The sequence below is a fragment of the Cyclopterus lumpus genome, chromosome 3 (genome assembly GCF_009769545.1).
Source record: "Cyclopterus lumpus isolate fCycLum1 chromosome 3, fCycLum1.pri, whole genome shotgun sequence".
NCBI classification, from domain to species: Eukaryota; Metazoa; Chordata; class Actinopteri; order Perciformes; family Cyclopteridae; genus Cyclopterus; species Cyclopterus lumpus.
In genome coordinates this window covers 498734-514056 of record NC_046968.1, presented here as the reverse complement: position 1 = coordinate 514056, position 15323 = coordinate 498734, and the positions used below count along the sequence as shown (strand labels likewise).

The 15323-nt window shown below is 48.7% G+C and overlaps 1 protein-coding gene across 6 annotated transcripts in view; it reads right to left on the bottom strand.

The window, feature by feature from the left end:
* The window catches only part of lrrk1 (leucine-rich repeat kinase 1), a 100380-nt gene that overhangs the window by 39875 nt on the left and 45182 nt on the right, over positions 1 to 15323 (bottom strand). For 4 of the 6 annotated variants that reach the window (XR_004611525.1, XM_034557651.1, XM_034557659.1 and 1 more), the window contains exons 8-15: positions 8517 to 8644; positions 7421 to 7584; positions 6634 to 6771; positions 3870 to 3982; positions 3204 to 3280; positions 2757 to 2886; positions 1573 to 1685; positions 561 to 775 (exon numbers count right to left, since the gene is read on the bottom strand). Coding sequence is in view for 5 of the 6 variants with exons in the window: in XM_034557651.1 (XP_034413542.1) it covers positions 561 to 775; positions 1573 to 1685; positions 2757 to 2886; positions 3204 to 3280; positions 3870 to 3982; positions 6634 to 6771; positions 7421 to 7584; positions 8517 to 8644 (1078 nt within the window). In the remaining variant the exon portion in view is untranslated. The remainder of the gene's footprint in view (positions 1 to 560; positions 776 to 1572; positions 1686 to 2756; positions 2887 to 3203; positions 3281 to 3869; positions 3983 to 6633; positions 6772 to 7420; positions 7585 to 8516; positions 8645 to 15323) is intronic. The other 2 variants (XM_034557688.1, XM_034557679.1) reach the window with 2 other exon arrangements.

Sequence of the window (15323 nt, the reverse complement as noted above, 5' to 3'; positions counted from 1 at the left end):
ACTAGTGTTTCCTTTAACCCCGCCTCCCATAAGCCGGACATCTCCACATGTGACTTTCAAGACATCCCAGATGAGGACATCTATGAGGAGCACAGCTCCCTCCATAGCAGGTTTCTTCCTGGCTCTCCCTCCTCCCTGTTGGGAGCACGGGAGTCTGATGATGCTAGTTTAACATATGCTAATTGCTAACACTTGAAAAGAACAGCTGTGGCCAATGAGCCAGTATCTGATCATAAGTATTGGATACATTCCATTTGTGGATGTGAATGATGAATTGCTGAACAAATATTAATATATATTTCACCAGGACTCCAGTCTTTAGTTATGGAAATCAGATTTTATGAAATCTGTTTTGGCATAGGTTTTATGCCAGATGTCTTTCCTGATGCAACCCACCTATTCTTATATTAATTCTGGTGGTGAGAAGACCGGAGCACCCAGAGGAAACCCACACAAACACAGAGAGAACATGCAAACCGAACTCAGCCCATGGTCTGATATCTACGCCTTGTGTGTGCATTCAATGTACACGATAAGAATGCACCGTCTGTTTTCCTCACGCGGTTTTTGCCTTCGTTGGGTTTGTCCAGCTCCCAAGTGGAGGTGGAGATGCTGCATTCTGCGGGGGTAAAGGGGGCCGCCCTGCCTGTCTGTAGAGCCTCCACAAGGGCCGTCTTCCCCTGTCTCGGTGGACCAATCATAAGCATCTTCAGCAGCTTAAAAGGCTCTGCCTTTCGAAGGTGTGCTCGAAGGAAAGACAGGACAGATGCAGGACCTGAAAAACCAGAGGTGGGGTTGGAAATGACCAGTTACCAAGAAACTATAGACAGGTGCTGCAACATAACGCATTGGCCATTTTTTTAACAAATGTTTGCACGTTTTATTTTTTCATACTTGTACGCCACTTGAATGTGACCGTTCTATACAACTCTTTCCTATGCTTAGTGAACATTATAGGCAAACACATTTCTTCTTCCCTTTATGAATCTGACTGCTGTAATTGTAAATAAACATTGGTTTCTCTTAGTGTTAAGAAGTGTTATTTGATTAAAAGGAAAGGATCACAGTTGTTCAAGTGAAACTTAAAACTAAAGCCAGGTGCCCACAAGACAATTACAACAGGAAGTGCTTGTTGTAATCATTGGTCCTCTTCATACTGGCCAAGAGGTCCTTGCCTAATGGGCTTCCAATGTAAGTGACAACATCCACGTGCCTCGTTCTTTGCAAAAATGTATTGGAACTGTATCTGCAGCTGATATGGAGCTCCAGCAGTCTTAAAGAAAAGAAAGACATTTACACTTGTATTGATCCCCGTGGGTAATTCTTCTCTGCCTTGACCCATCCTTAGTTATTAAGGAGCAGTGGGCTGCAGTGAAGCACCTGGGGGTTCAGGGTCTTGCTCAAGGACACTTCAACATGAACTATGGGGAGAGTGGGGATAGAACCGAGGACCTTGTGGTTACGGGACGACCCATGAGCTACAGCCGACCCCAAAGCATTCAAAAACGTCTGCATGTTGTTTTCCTTTTGAAAGGTTGGTTGAGGGTGTCTTTAAGAACAGTTAGACCGTACCTTCTCCTCTTACTTCCTGGGGGACATTAGTAATGTGGAGGTCTTCAGTGTCCAGCTGCCACAGGTTGGAGAGTTGACTGAGCTCCGCTGGAAGCTCCCGGATTCCAGGATTACTATCCCCAGAGCAGGTGAGACAACATAGGTCAATGATTCACATGAAAGACAGCAAACTTTAAACATAACCTATTTTTTATTATTTTTTTATTATTTTTTATTATTCACAATTTCATTAAATTGAACTTTTTACATTTCGTGAACCTTCACTGAGCTCACAAGGGTTTTCTAAAACAGATGGATATGTTGCCAGTCAGTTTCGGATCCACAACTTCCTAAACAATTCATTCCTTGTGTACGTGGGAGCAGAGCAGTTTGCTGCTTATATTAAACAGCTGCAGACAGCTGCAGCAGAAGGGCTGACCGCACACAAAGCTGTGGTTCCCAGGGACGGAACCCAAAAACATTTCACTTTTTGGCAAAATATTATTTGAAAGTGTTCTTCAGTGTAAAAAAACAACAACCATTATTTAGCCAATGCAATGTGTGTTTGACTAACTTCTGATTGACTGTTTTAAATTGAGTTTGATTTCAGCTTGATCCATCCATTTCAATACAGAAAGTGGGAATACAGATCATTGTTATAAAAGTGCAGAAAATTAAGCAGCACATTGATATAAATGATTATTCTGTTAATTTCAAGATTTCATTAAAAGGTTAACAATGTCAAATTGAATCCCAGGCCCTCACAGAAGCTTAGTGAGGTAATAAGACGCTGTCGTCTACGTGTCATGGTCTGTCCACACCAAGCACATTCTCTGTGCGGTGCAACGACTGACGCAGATACGTGGAATTAAGAGTTGATTGCTTGAAAACATGAATTCAGACTTCACAAATCTGTATCATTTTGGACTTTAGCTTTAGGCTACTTGAGCATCTGCAGAATATTGGTGAACATAGCTGTGACATTAGCTGTCTGCTAAAGGGACCCTTGGCAACAGCACAGACACATTATCTAGCAGCCTTGTTTAACTTTCTTTTCATCTTGATGACTGAAAGAGACAGCAACATCTGGTTCTAGAACAGCAGTGTCTCAGCAAACCAGTTGTCAATGAAAGGGACGGAAACACGCCACGAACACGGAGGGGCAGGGTGCAGGTGAATGATGGAGGACAACCAGAGGGACTCACTTGGAGAGGTAGAGCTCAGTGAGGCTGTGCAGACCACACACAGACTGGGGAACACACTCCAGCTGGTTGTCATTCAAGAAAAGCACTTCCAGTGAATCACGCAGAATCATGGGAAACTCTATGGGACACACTGCCAAGACAGAGCCATGCAGCGCGATACAGTAAAACATTATGTATGCATGTAAAACATTATGTAACACTAATACAAATGTATCTAATCAAACTGCAGGTCTTCCTCCCAACAAGATCCATATATCAGATGGTTAGTTGGAGGAATGGAGTCAGAGAGGGGGAACTTAGAAAGGGTCTTTGTTGGTCATTTAATGGAGGGACTGAATAATGGCAGAAACCATGTGTAAGTCTGACCCTACAGTCAATCTAGTCCACATTATTAGTAGGTTGACATTATTCAACTGAACTATTTCCATGTAAGTAAAGCAGATCCACCTGGGTCTGGGTCTGGGTCCCTCCTGCTCCATGTAGTCAAGAAGGCCAGCTTCCTGGATTTAGGCCCCTCCTCTGTTCTTAAGACACAATTTGTAATAAAATAATAATGAATGCAACACTCCTCATTGCACCTTTACTGCACAGGCTTTAGCTTAATATGGTCTAGAAATATCTAGAAATGTGCAAACTGTCCTGACAGAAAAAGGAACAGAAGTAGTAATCAAGAGAGACAAGAACTCTACTTTAAGCCCAGCATGATACAGTAAATAATATTCAGTCTAAACTTGTAAAGGCTGGGACCAAACAAGCTGCAACATCTAGTCTGCATGCACAACATCAATTATTCTTTTTGTCATCCAACAAAAGGGGATGACGGATCTAAAATGAATCGTTGAGTTTTAGCCAAGTACACCTTGAGCTAACCAAAGCTTACCGTACTTAGCTTTGATAAGGTTTTAGAAATAATTAGATTTTATACTCGACTCAGAGTTGATCAAATGCCATCAAAGCCCTGGTTTTATCTTTCAATATCACAAACTCTCTTGAAAGCTGTGTCACTGTTAGACATGCATTGGAACTGCAGAATGGTTCTCCACACATGACATTCATTGAAAGGCTGAGTTGTTCAGGAACAGCTGCCAGTGTGTATCTACACTGTGGACTTACTTGCCCAGCTGGTTCCTGGAAAGATCGAGGGTCCTGAGCTGAGAGCACTTCCACTTACTGGGGGGTGGGAGTGTCGCAATGTGATTCCCACACAATCTCAACAAGACGACAGCCTGATGGGAGGAGGGTGAGATATTAAACCACACATTCACGTGTTCCTTACTCGGAACACACAGACAGCTGGCTGGAGTTACAGTGGTGTGCTGCTTCAGATCATTCACACACCGTCATTCAGGCATATTCAGACATTGCCTGAAGCTAAATAGAGATCTGAAATAAAGAGCAGCCAGGTCTGTCAGAAAATGCAATGAAATTATGAAAAGGTTGTTAGTTTTTTTTTCAGCAGCTCACATGACAAGTTTCTCGAAAACAGATCTGTTGTTACATCGCAGATTTAAAAAACAAATGCAATTCATTTGAAATGGAGGTACACAATAAATACCTTTGCCCCAAAATATCTGTTTCACATTGGGTTGTAGAACACAGTGGTCAAGATAACCAAGAAATAAATATATTATTACTTAATATATTTTATACTGGAGTAGTAATGTCTTTTCTCGCATCAATGAATGATTTGGTTGTCAAGTAAGTCCTGATAGAAGGGAGGATGGGGAGTGTGGATGGATGGGTCAAACAAAGAGAAGGCCTTCACCCAGGTGGCCACGGTTAATGTCCTGTGTGAAACCAAAAGTAAACAGACTATTTTACATTTGTCTGTACGAACAATTATTTTATAACGAATGTGTATTTGTTGAGTAACGATAACCAAGTATTTTTGTTTTGTTTTGGACCACCAGGGGGCGACTCCTCTGGTTGTATAGAAGTCTATGCTTCATGTGTTAAAGCTGCATTCTCTCTCCTGACCACCAGGGGGGCGACTCCTCTGGTTGTATAGAAGTCCATGCTTCATGTGTTAAAGCTGCATTCTCTCTCCTGACCACCAGGGGGCGACTCCTCTGGTTGTATAGAAGTCCATGCTTCATGTGTTAAAGCTGCATTCTCTCTCCTGACCACCAGGGGGCGACTCCTCTGGTTGTATAGAAGTCTATGCTTCATGTGTTAAAGCTGCATTCTCTCTACTGACCATCAGGGGGCGACTCCTCTGGTTGTATAGAAGTCTATGCTTCATGTGTTAAAGCTGCATTCTCTCTACTGACCATCAGGGGGCGACTCCTCTGGTTGTATAGAAGTCTATGCTTCATGTGTTAAAGCTGCATTCTCTCTCCTGACCACCAGGGGGGCGACTCCTCTGGTTGTATAGAAGTCTATGCTTCATGTGTTAAAGCTGCATTCTCTCTACTGACCATCAGGGGGCGACTCCTCTGGTTGTATAGAAGTCTATGCTTCATGTGTTAAAGCTGCATTCTCTCTCCTGACCACCAGGGGGCGACTCCTCTGGTTGTATAGAAGTCTATGCTTCATGTGTTAAAGCTGCATTCTCTCTACTGACCATCAGGGGGCGACTCCTCTGGTTGTATAGAAGTCTATGCTTCATGTGTTAAAGCTGCATTCTCTCTCCTGACCACCAGGGGGCGACTCCTCTGGTTGTATAGAAGTCTATGCTTCATGTGTTAAAGCTGCATTCTCTCTACTGACCATCAGGGGGCGACTCCTCTGGTTGTATAGAAGTCTATGCTTCATGTGTTAAAGCTGCATTCTCTCTCCTGACCACCAGGGGGGCGACTCCTCTGGTTGTATAGAAGTCTATACTTCATGTGTTAAAGCTGCATTCTCTCTACTGACCATCAGGGGGCGACTCCTCTGGTTGTATAGAAGTCTATGCTTCATGTGTTAAAGCTGCATTCTCTCTCCTGACCACCAGGGGGCGACTCCTCTGGTTTATAGAAGTCTATGCTTCATGTGTTAAAGCTGCATTCTCTCTCCTGACCACCAGAGGGCGACTCCTCTGGTTGTATAGAAGTCTATGCTTCATGTGTTGAAGCTACAATACAGAGCCCAAGTCTGTTGGAAACAAGCAGATGAATCATTGTCTGTTTGATAGGAAGTTAGTTATGGATTTATTGGCTGAAGCAAGCTAATCTTCTCACATGGAAGATGTGACGAGATGTGATAAGAATATTTTTCAACTTTCATAAAGTCCCAGTGTCAGAATTGAAAACTATTTAACTTCATAATAAGTAAACTGGCAGTCAATATGCATTTTTATTACGTTTGCTTTAATTTATGTTATCATTTGGTGTTAATAACATATTTAAACTCAGAATCATTTAGATTAAAGCAGTATATATATATTTTAATCAAACTAATGTGCTTCCACTGTGAAGAAGGTCAGACCGTCTACTATACACATGTACACCAGATCTGAACCACTCATACATTTCATTTATAAACAGGAAAACATTTTGAATGTGACAAATTCTATGAAATCATTCATATGAGCTACTTCAGCACAAATCTGTTTCTGCCCATTGTCGTACTATTCCAGTTGGTTTAGCATCTCTCCATTTTTGAACAGTGCTATATGAATGAACATAATAATAATAATAATAATGTTTATTATCATTTATCATTATATTACTATCCGGGTTCTTCTAAGCTGCAGAACTAGAATGTAAGTCAATGACTCAAACATGAAGCCAACCACAGAGCAGTAGAGCCACCTGGAGGCTGCTTGACACATGACACAGAAGTCTGAATACTTTTATTTTTATATGAATGCATCTATTTTTATTTCACTCAAATAATTGTCACTATTTACTTTCCAGCTCTGTGCAGAGTAACATATCCATATGATGGTTCCTACCTCCAGTTCAAAGATATAGGAAGGCAGCTCCTTCAGGCTGTTGTCCGAGAAGTCCACCTCCTGCAACTGAGTCCTCCAGAAGATGGAGATGGTGTTTGGAAGTCTCTCGATCACATTGGAAGAAGCGTTGCATTGCTTCTGTAGAGGACGAGAAATGTGTGTTATTATGTCGAAACATAACAAGTTCAGTTCACCGACGAATTCCTTTCATTTCTTTTCTTCCAGTAACTCCTCTAAAAAATAAAAAAAACATCATCAATGTGATGAAGGTGTTGCCATGTGGTGTTAAACATTTCAGGAAATATCTTTATAAAAAGTCCATGAAACGATAATGCAGCCCTAACTTTATAGTACTGTCTGTTATTATTATGCACGAGGAGGATCATGTGATTGGTCGCGTGAGTGTGCACCTCTGTGTCTGTCCATAGCTAATCATCGCCACTTGTTTTTGAATATATTTTGTATTGCCCAAAATCACAAATTTGTCTCAGAGGGCTTTACAATCTGTTCAGGAAAAACTCCCCAAAAAACCCTTTCAGGGGAAAAAAGGTAAGAACCTTCAGTAGAGCAACAGAGGAGGATGGACTGATGAATAGATGTCATGTGACCAGATGAACAGAGTTACAGAGTTCGAAGGTCCTTCTACAAATTTTTTCATCAAATGAGCTCAATACATTAATACACAAAACATCAGCGATTGGAATATTCTATTTTGATTGAAAGAAAACAAAAACAATCATCAGATACATCAAACAGGAAGTGGATCATTAGCAGTGTAGCTTCTTACCAGTGGACACGCCCAGGGGTCGGGGAAGCTGCTCAGTGTGTTCCTGCACACGTTGAGGAAGCTCAAGGACTTCAAACAGTGCATGACTGCCGTGGGCAGCGCGGTCAGACAGTTGTCAGACACATCCAGCTCCTCCAGCTTACGCAGACCGATCCAGTTGGTAGCTGACGGACCGTAAATAAAGAACAGACAGTCTCAATCAGACCGCAGTAATGGCAGATCAACAACTAGAGGGGTTGTTGCTCGAAATTAGTTAGAATCGGTTTATTATTTGTAAAATGCTCAATATAATGGTTAATAAATGGCAACCTCCATGTATCTGACATTAGGTGTAAAAATGGCTGTAATAACCACATGTATTCATGTCACAAAAGACATCTGTGGGACATTTTCATAATTAACACATGAATATGGACGGAGAGACGGACAACCCTAAATAATCCTGCCGGGAGGCAAAAGAACAGGAGATACTACACAGTACAAAACACTGTAGCTTCACGTGTGGTTTGCTTTTAAACTCCTGAACAAAATGTTTGCCTTTAATAAGCTAGTCTGTGCTCTCTGACAGCAGGACATCACAGGATATCTTTGTTGGCAAACACATATTGAGCAGCTTCACACCTGCAGGCTGATTCAAAACCTTCCTGTTGGGTTTCAGGATGACTTTAAGTCAAGTGCACAGAGCATCACATCTGAGACGCTGAAGTCTACAGGTTGCCATACTCATTAGCCGATTGACATTCATGTATTTGTATGCATATTTTGAAGTATCGCATAAGAAAAGCCATATGGAAACGGCAACAAACGCCTTCGCTGATCACCTACTGGCCGCTCACAGCCATGCAAAGCCTTTGGGCCCAACTGTGAACCAAAGTGCACTGGAGCAGAGTGTATTCGCTCCAAACCAGTTGAAGGAAACACGACTAATACAAAATATATATTATTTCAAAAAGTTTGCTTCTCTTGACAATCAAATGGACACTCTTTCAAAACCCTCTTGACATGCAATTGACAGCAATTAAGTTAATACAATATATTCTTAAATCTATATGAAAATGCTAAACAACAGTGATCTAGGAGTTTGTTGGGAACATACTGGACGGGATGTCAAACAGGACTGTGAGCTGGTTCCTTGAAGCAGAAAGTCTCTGGATGTTGGTCAGATGGAGGAGTCCAGGTGCCAAACTGGTCAGCTGGTTCACAGAGAGATTTATCTGCTGTAAACTGATCAGAGGAGAGAGGGAGACAGCTGAGAAGGAGACAGCTGAGGGGGAGACAGCTGAGAAGGAGACAGCTGAGAGGGAGACAGCTGAGAGGGAGACAGCTGAGAGGGAGACAGCTGAGAGGGAGACAGCTGAGGGGGAGACAGCTGAGAGGGAGACAGCTGAGGGGGAGACAGCTGAGAGGGAGACAGCTGAGAGGGAGACAGCTGAGGGGGAGACAGCTGAGAGGGAGACAGCTGAGGGGGAGACAGCTGAGGGGGAGACAGCTGAGGGGGAGACAGCTGAGGGGGAGACAGCTGAGAAGGAGACAGCTGAGAGGGAGACAGCTGAGAGGGAGACAGCTGAGAGGGAGACAGCTGAGAGGGAGACAGCTGAGAGGGAGACAGCTAAGGGAGACAGCTGAGAGGGAGACAGCTGAGAGGAGACAGCTGAGAAGGAGACAGCTGAGAGGGAGACAGCTGAGAGGGAGACAGCTGAGGGGGAGACAGCTGAGAGGGAGACAGCTGAGAGGGAGACAGCTGAGAAGGAGACAGCTGAGAGGGAGACAGCTGAGAAGGAGACAGCTGAGAGGGAGACAGCTGAGAGGAGACAGCTGAGAGGGAGACAGCTGAGAGGGAGACAGCTGAGAGGGAGACAGCTGAGAGGGAAGACAGCTGAGAGTGAGACGCTGAGAGGAGACAGCTGAGAGGGAGACAGCTGAGAGGGAGACAGCTGAAGGGGAGACAGCTGAGCGGGAGACAGCTAGGGGGGAGACAGCTGAGAGGGCGACAGCTGAGAGGGGAGAAGCTAAGGAGACAAGCTGAGAGGGAGACAGCTGAGAGGAGACAGCTGAGAAGGGACAGCTGAGAGGGAGACAGCTGAGGAGGGAGACCAGCTGAGGGAGACAGCTGAAGAGGGAGACAGCTGAGAAGAAGTTTTTAGAGGAAGACAGCTTGAGAAGGAGACAGGCCTGATGAGGTGAGGGACCGCTGAGAGGAGGACAGCTGAGAAGGAGACAGCTGAGAGGGAGGACAGCTGAGAGGGAGGACAGCTGATGAGGGAGACAAGCCTGAGAAGGAGACAGCTGAGAGAGAGACAGCTGAGAAGGAGGACAGCTGAGGGGGAGACAGCTGCTGAGAAGGAGACAGCTGAGAAGGAGCACAGCCTGAAAAGGGGACAGCTGAGAGGGAGACAGCTGAGAGGGAGACAGCTAAGGGAGACAGCTGAGGCGGAGACAGCTGAGGGGGGAGACAGAGGAGACAGTGAGAAGGAGACAGCTGAGAAGGAGACAGCTGAGAAGGAGACAGCTGAGAGGGAGGACAGCTGAGCAGGGAAGACAGGCTGCGAAGGAGACAGCTGAGAGTCGGAGACAGCTGAGGGGGGATTTTTTGACAGCTGAGGGGGAGACAGCTGAGGAGGGGAGACAGCTAAGGGAGACAGCTGGCGGGGGAGACAGCTGAGAGGGAGACAGCTGAGAGGGGAGACAGCTGAGAGGGAGACAGCTGAGAGGGAGACAGCTGAGAAGGAGACAGCTGAGAAGGAGACAGCTGGAGGGAGACAGCTGAGAAGGAGGACAGCTGAGAAGGAGACAGCTGAGAGGGAGACAGCTGAGAAGGAGACAGCTGAGAAGGAGACAGCTGAGAAGGAGACAGCTGAGAAGGAGACAGCTGAGAGGGAGACAGCTGAGAGGGAGACAGCTGAGAGGGAGACAGCTGAGGGGGAGACAGCTGAGAGGGAGACAGCTGAGAAGGAGACAGCTGAGAGGGAGACAGCTGAGGGGGAGACAGCTGAGAGGGAGACAGCTGAGAGGGAGACAGCTGAGAGGGAGACAGCTGAGAGGGAGACAGCTGAGAGGGAGACAGCTGAGAAGGAGACAGCTGAAAAGGGGACAGCTGAGGGAGACAGCTGATGGGGGATACACTGAGGGGGAGACAGCTGAGAAGGGAGACAGCTGAGAAGGAGACAGCTGAGAGGGAGACAGCTGAGAAGGAGACAGCTGAGAAGGAGACAGCTCGAGAGGGAGACAGCTGAGAAGGAGACAGCTGAGAGGGAGACAGCTGAGAGGGAGACAGCTGAGAAGGAGACAGCTGAGAAGGAGACAGCTGAGAGGGAGACAGCTGAGAGGGAGACAGCTGAGAAGGAGACAGCTGAGAGGGAGACAGCTGAGAAGGAGACAGCTGAGGGGGAGACAGCTGAGAAGGAGACAGCTGAGAAGGAGACAGCTGAAAGGGGACAGCTGAGAGGGAGACAGCTGAGAGGGAGACAGCTAAGGGAGACAGCTGAGGGGGAGACAGCTGAGGGGAGACAGCTGAGAAGGAGACAGCTGAGAAGGAGACAGCTGAGAAGGAGACAGCTGAGAGGGAGACAGCTGAGAGGGAGACAGCTGAGAAGGAGACAGCTGAGAGGGAGACAGCTGAGAGGGGAGACAGCTGAGAGGGAGACAGCTGAGGGGAGACAGCTGAGAGGGAGACAGCTGAGAGGGAGACAGCTGAGAGGGGAGACAGCTGAGAGGAGACAGCTGAGAGGGAGACAGCTGAGAGGAGACAGCTGAGGAGGGAGACAGCTGAGAAGGGAGACAGCTGAGAAGGAGACAGCTGAGAGGGAGACAGCTGAGAAGGAGACAGCTGAGAAGGAGACAGCTGAGAAGGGAGACAGCTGAGAAGGGAGACAGCTGAGAGGGAGACAGCTGAGAGGGAGACAGCTGAGAAGGAGACAGCTGAGAGGGAGACAGCTGAGAAGGGAGACAGCTGAGAGGAGACAGCTGAGAGGGAGACAGCTGAGAGGGAGACAGCTGAGAAGGGAGACAGCTGAGAGGGAGACAGCTGAGAGGGAGACAGCTGAGAGGGGAGACAGCTGAGAGGGAGACAGCTGAGAGGGAGACAGCTGAGAAGGAGACAGCTGAGAAGGGAGACAGCTGAGAGGGAGACAGCTGAGAGGGAGACAGCTGAGAGGGAGACAGCTGAGAGGGAGACAGCTGAGAAGGGAGACAGCTGAGAGGGAGACAGCTGAGAGGAGACAGCTGAGAGGGAGACAGCTGAGAGGGAGACAGCTGAGAGGGAGACAGCTGAGAGGGAGACAGCTGAGAGGGAGACAGCTGAGAGGGAGACAGCTGAGAGGGAGACAGCTGAGAGGGAGACAGCTGAGAAGGAGACAGCTGAGAAGGAGACAGCTGAGAGGGAGACAGCTGAGAAGGAGACAGCTGAGAGGGAGACAGCTGAGAAGGGAGACAGCTGAGAGGGAGACAGCTGAGAGGGAGACAGCTGAGAAGGAGACAGCTGAGAAGGGAGACAGCTGAGAGGGAGACAGCTGAGAGGGAGACAGCTGAGAAGGGAGACAGCTGAGAAGGAGACAGCTGAGAGGGAGACAGCTGAGAAGGGAGACAGCTGAGAGGGAGACAGCTGAGGAGGAGACAGCTGAGAAGGAGACAGCTGAGAAGGGAGACAGCTGAGAGGGAGACAGCTGAGAAGGAGACAGCTGAGAGGGAGACAGCTGAGAGGAGACAGCTGAGGGGGAGACAGCTGAGAAGGAGACAGCTGAGAAGGGAGACAGCTGAGAGGGAGACAGCTGAGAAGGAGACAGCTGAGAGGGAGACAGCTGAGAGGGAGACAGCTGAGAGGGAGACAGCTGAGAGGGAGACAGCTGAGAGGGAGACAGCTGAGAAGGGAGACAGCTGAGAGGGAGACAGCTGAGGGGGAGACAGCTGAGAGGGAGACAGCTGAGAGGGAGACAGCTGAGAAGGAGACAGCTGAGAGGGAGACAGCTGAGAAGGAGACAGCTGAGAGGGAGACAGCTGAGAGGGAGACAGCTGAGAAGGAGACAGCTGAGAGGGAGACAGCTGAGAGGGAGACAGCTGAGAAGGAGACAGCTGAGAGGGAGACAGCTGAGAGGGAGACAGCTGAGAGGGAGACAGCTGAGAAGGAGACAGCTGAGAGGGAGACAGCTGAGAAGGAGACAGCTGAGGGGGAGACAGCTGAGAAGGAGACAGCTGAGAAGGAGACAGCTGAAAAGGGGACAGCTGAGAGGGAGACAGCTGAGAGGGAGACAGCTAAGGGAGACAGCTGAGGGGGAGACAGCTGAGGGGGAGACAGCTGAGAAGGAGACAGCTGAGAAGGAGACAGCTGAGAAGGAGACAGCTGAGAGGGAGACAGCTGAGAGGGAGACAGCTGAGAAGGAGACAGCTGAGAGGGAGACAGCTGAGGGGGAGACAGCTGAGAGGGAGACAGCTAAGGGAGACAGCTGAGGGGGAGACAGCTGAGAGGGAGACAGCTGAGGGGGAGACAGCTGAGAAGGAGACAGCTGAGGGGGAGACAGCTGAGAAGGAGACAGCTGAGAAGGAGACAGCTTAGAGGGAGACAGCTGAGAAGGAGACAGCTGAGGGGGAGACAGCTGAGAAGGAGACAGCTGAGGGGGAGACAGCTGAGAAGGAGACAGCTGAGAAGGAGACAGCTGAGAGGGAGACAGCTGAGAAGGAGACAGCTGAGGGGGAGACAGCTGAGAAGGAGACAGCTGAGAAGGAGACAGCTGAAAAGGGGACAGCTGAGAGGGAGACAGCTGAGGGGGAGACAGCTGAGAAGGAGACAGCTGAGAAGGAGACAGCTGAGAGGGAGACAGCTGAGAAGGAAACAGCTGAGGGGGAGACAGCTGAGAAGGAGACAGCTGAGAAGGAGACAGCTGAAAAGGGGACAGCTGAGAGGGAGACAGCTGAGGGAGACAGCTGAGGGGGAGACAGCTGAGAGGGAGACAGCTGAGAGGGAGACAGCTGAGAGGGAGACAGCTGAGAGGGAGACAGCTGAGAGGGAGACAGCTGAGGGGGAGACAGCTGAGAGGGAGACAGCTGAGGGGGAGACAGCTGAGAAGGAGACAGCTGAGAGGGAGACAGCTGAGAAGGAGACAGCTGAGAGGGAGACAGCTGAGAGGGAGACAGCTGAGAAGGAGACAGCTGAGAGGGAGACAGCTGAGAGGGAGACAGCTGAGAAGGAGACAGCTGAGAGGGAGACAGCTGAGAGGGAGACAGCTGAGAGGGAGACAGCTGAGAAGGAGACAGCTGAGAGGGAGACAGCTGAGAAGGAGACAGCTGAGGGGGAGACAGCTGAGAAGGAGACAGCTGAGAAGGAGACAGCTGAAAAGGGGACAGCTGAGAGGGAGACAGCTGAGAGGGAGACAGCTAAGGGAGACAGCTGAGGGGGAGACAGCTGAGGGGGAGACAGCTGAGAAGGAGACAGCTGAGAAGGAGACAGCTGAGAGGGAGACAGCTGAGAGGGAGACAGCTGAGAAGGAGACAGCTGAGAGGGAGACAGCTGAGGGGGAGACAGCTGAGAGGGAGACAGCTAAGGGAGACAGCTGAGGGGGAGACAGCTGAGAGGGAGACAGCTGAGGGGGAGACAGCTGAGAAGGAGACAGCTGAGGGGGAGACAGCTGAGAAGGAGACAGCTGAGAAGGAGACAGCTGAGAGGGAGACAGCTGAGAAGGAGACAGCTGAGGGGGAGACAGCTGAGAAGGAGACAGCTGAGGGGGAGACAGCTGAGAAGGAGACAGCTGAGAAGGAGACAGCTGAGAGGGAGACAGCTGAGAAGGAGACAGCTGAGGGGGAGACAGCTGAGAAGGAGACAGCTGAGAAGGAGACAGCTGAAAAGGGGACAGCTGAGAGGGAGACAGCTGAGGGGGAGACAGCTGAGAAGGAGACAGCTGAGAAGGAGACAGCTGAGAGGGAGACAGCTGAGAAGGAGACAGCTGAGGGGGAGACAGCTGAGAAGGAGACAGCTGAGAAGGAGACAGCTGAAAAGGGGACAGCTGAGAGGGAGACAGCTGAGGGAGACAGCTGAGGGGGAGACAGCTGAGGGGGAGACAGCTGAGAAGGAGACAGCTGAGGGGGAGACAGCTGAGGGGGAGACAGCTGAGAAGGAGACAGCTGAGAAGGAGACAGCTGAGAAGGAGACAGCTGAGAAGGAGACAGCTGAGAGGGAGACAGCTGAGGGAGACAGATGAGAAGGAGACAGCTGAGAGGGAGACAGCTGAGAAGGAGACAGCTGAGAGGGAGACAGCTGAGAAGGAGACAGCTGAGAAGGAGACAGCTGAGAGGGAGACAGCTGAGAAGGAGACAGCTGAGAAGGAGACAGCTGAGAAGGAGACAGCTGTGAGAAGGAGACAGCTGAGAAGGAGACAGCTGTGAGAAGGAGACAGCTGAGAGGGAGACAGCTGACACAATCAGGACCGCTTATGCTCTTTACTCACTAAAGGCTTTGTGAGGGAATGAGAAACAAAAGAAAGAAATGTACACTTGTATTGAAATCCTTCTCTGCATTGACCCCTCCTTAGTTATTAAGGAGCAGTGGGCTGCAGTGAAGCATCCGGGGAGCACCTGGTGGTTCAGGGTCTTGCTCAAGGACACTTCAACATGAACTATGGGGAACCGGCTACCTTGTGGTTTTGGGACGACCACTGAGAAGAGCTCAGAAACAGATGTATATTCGAAGGAAACTTATAAAGGTCCGACCTATCCAGCCTTCACCCAATGTCAGCTGGGATCGGCTCCAGCACCCCGCGACCCTAAATGGGATAGAAGTGTCAGGTGGAGGGGATCGAGTCACTGAGTTCCAGTTGCCGATAACTCTGGAGAAAGGTTTCACAATTCTGGTGTCAAGACCATCAGATAGTTTCTGAATCTGGTGCTGGAGAAAGTGAACCCTTTATTCCTGCTGTTT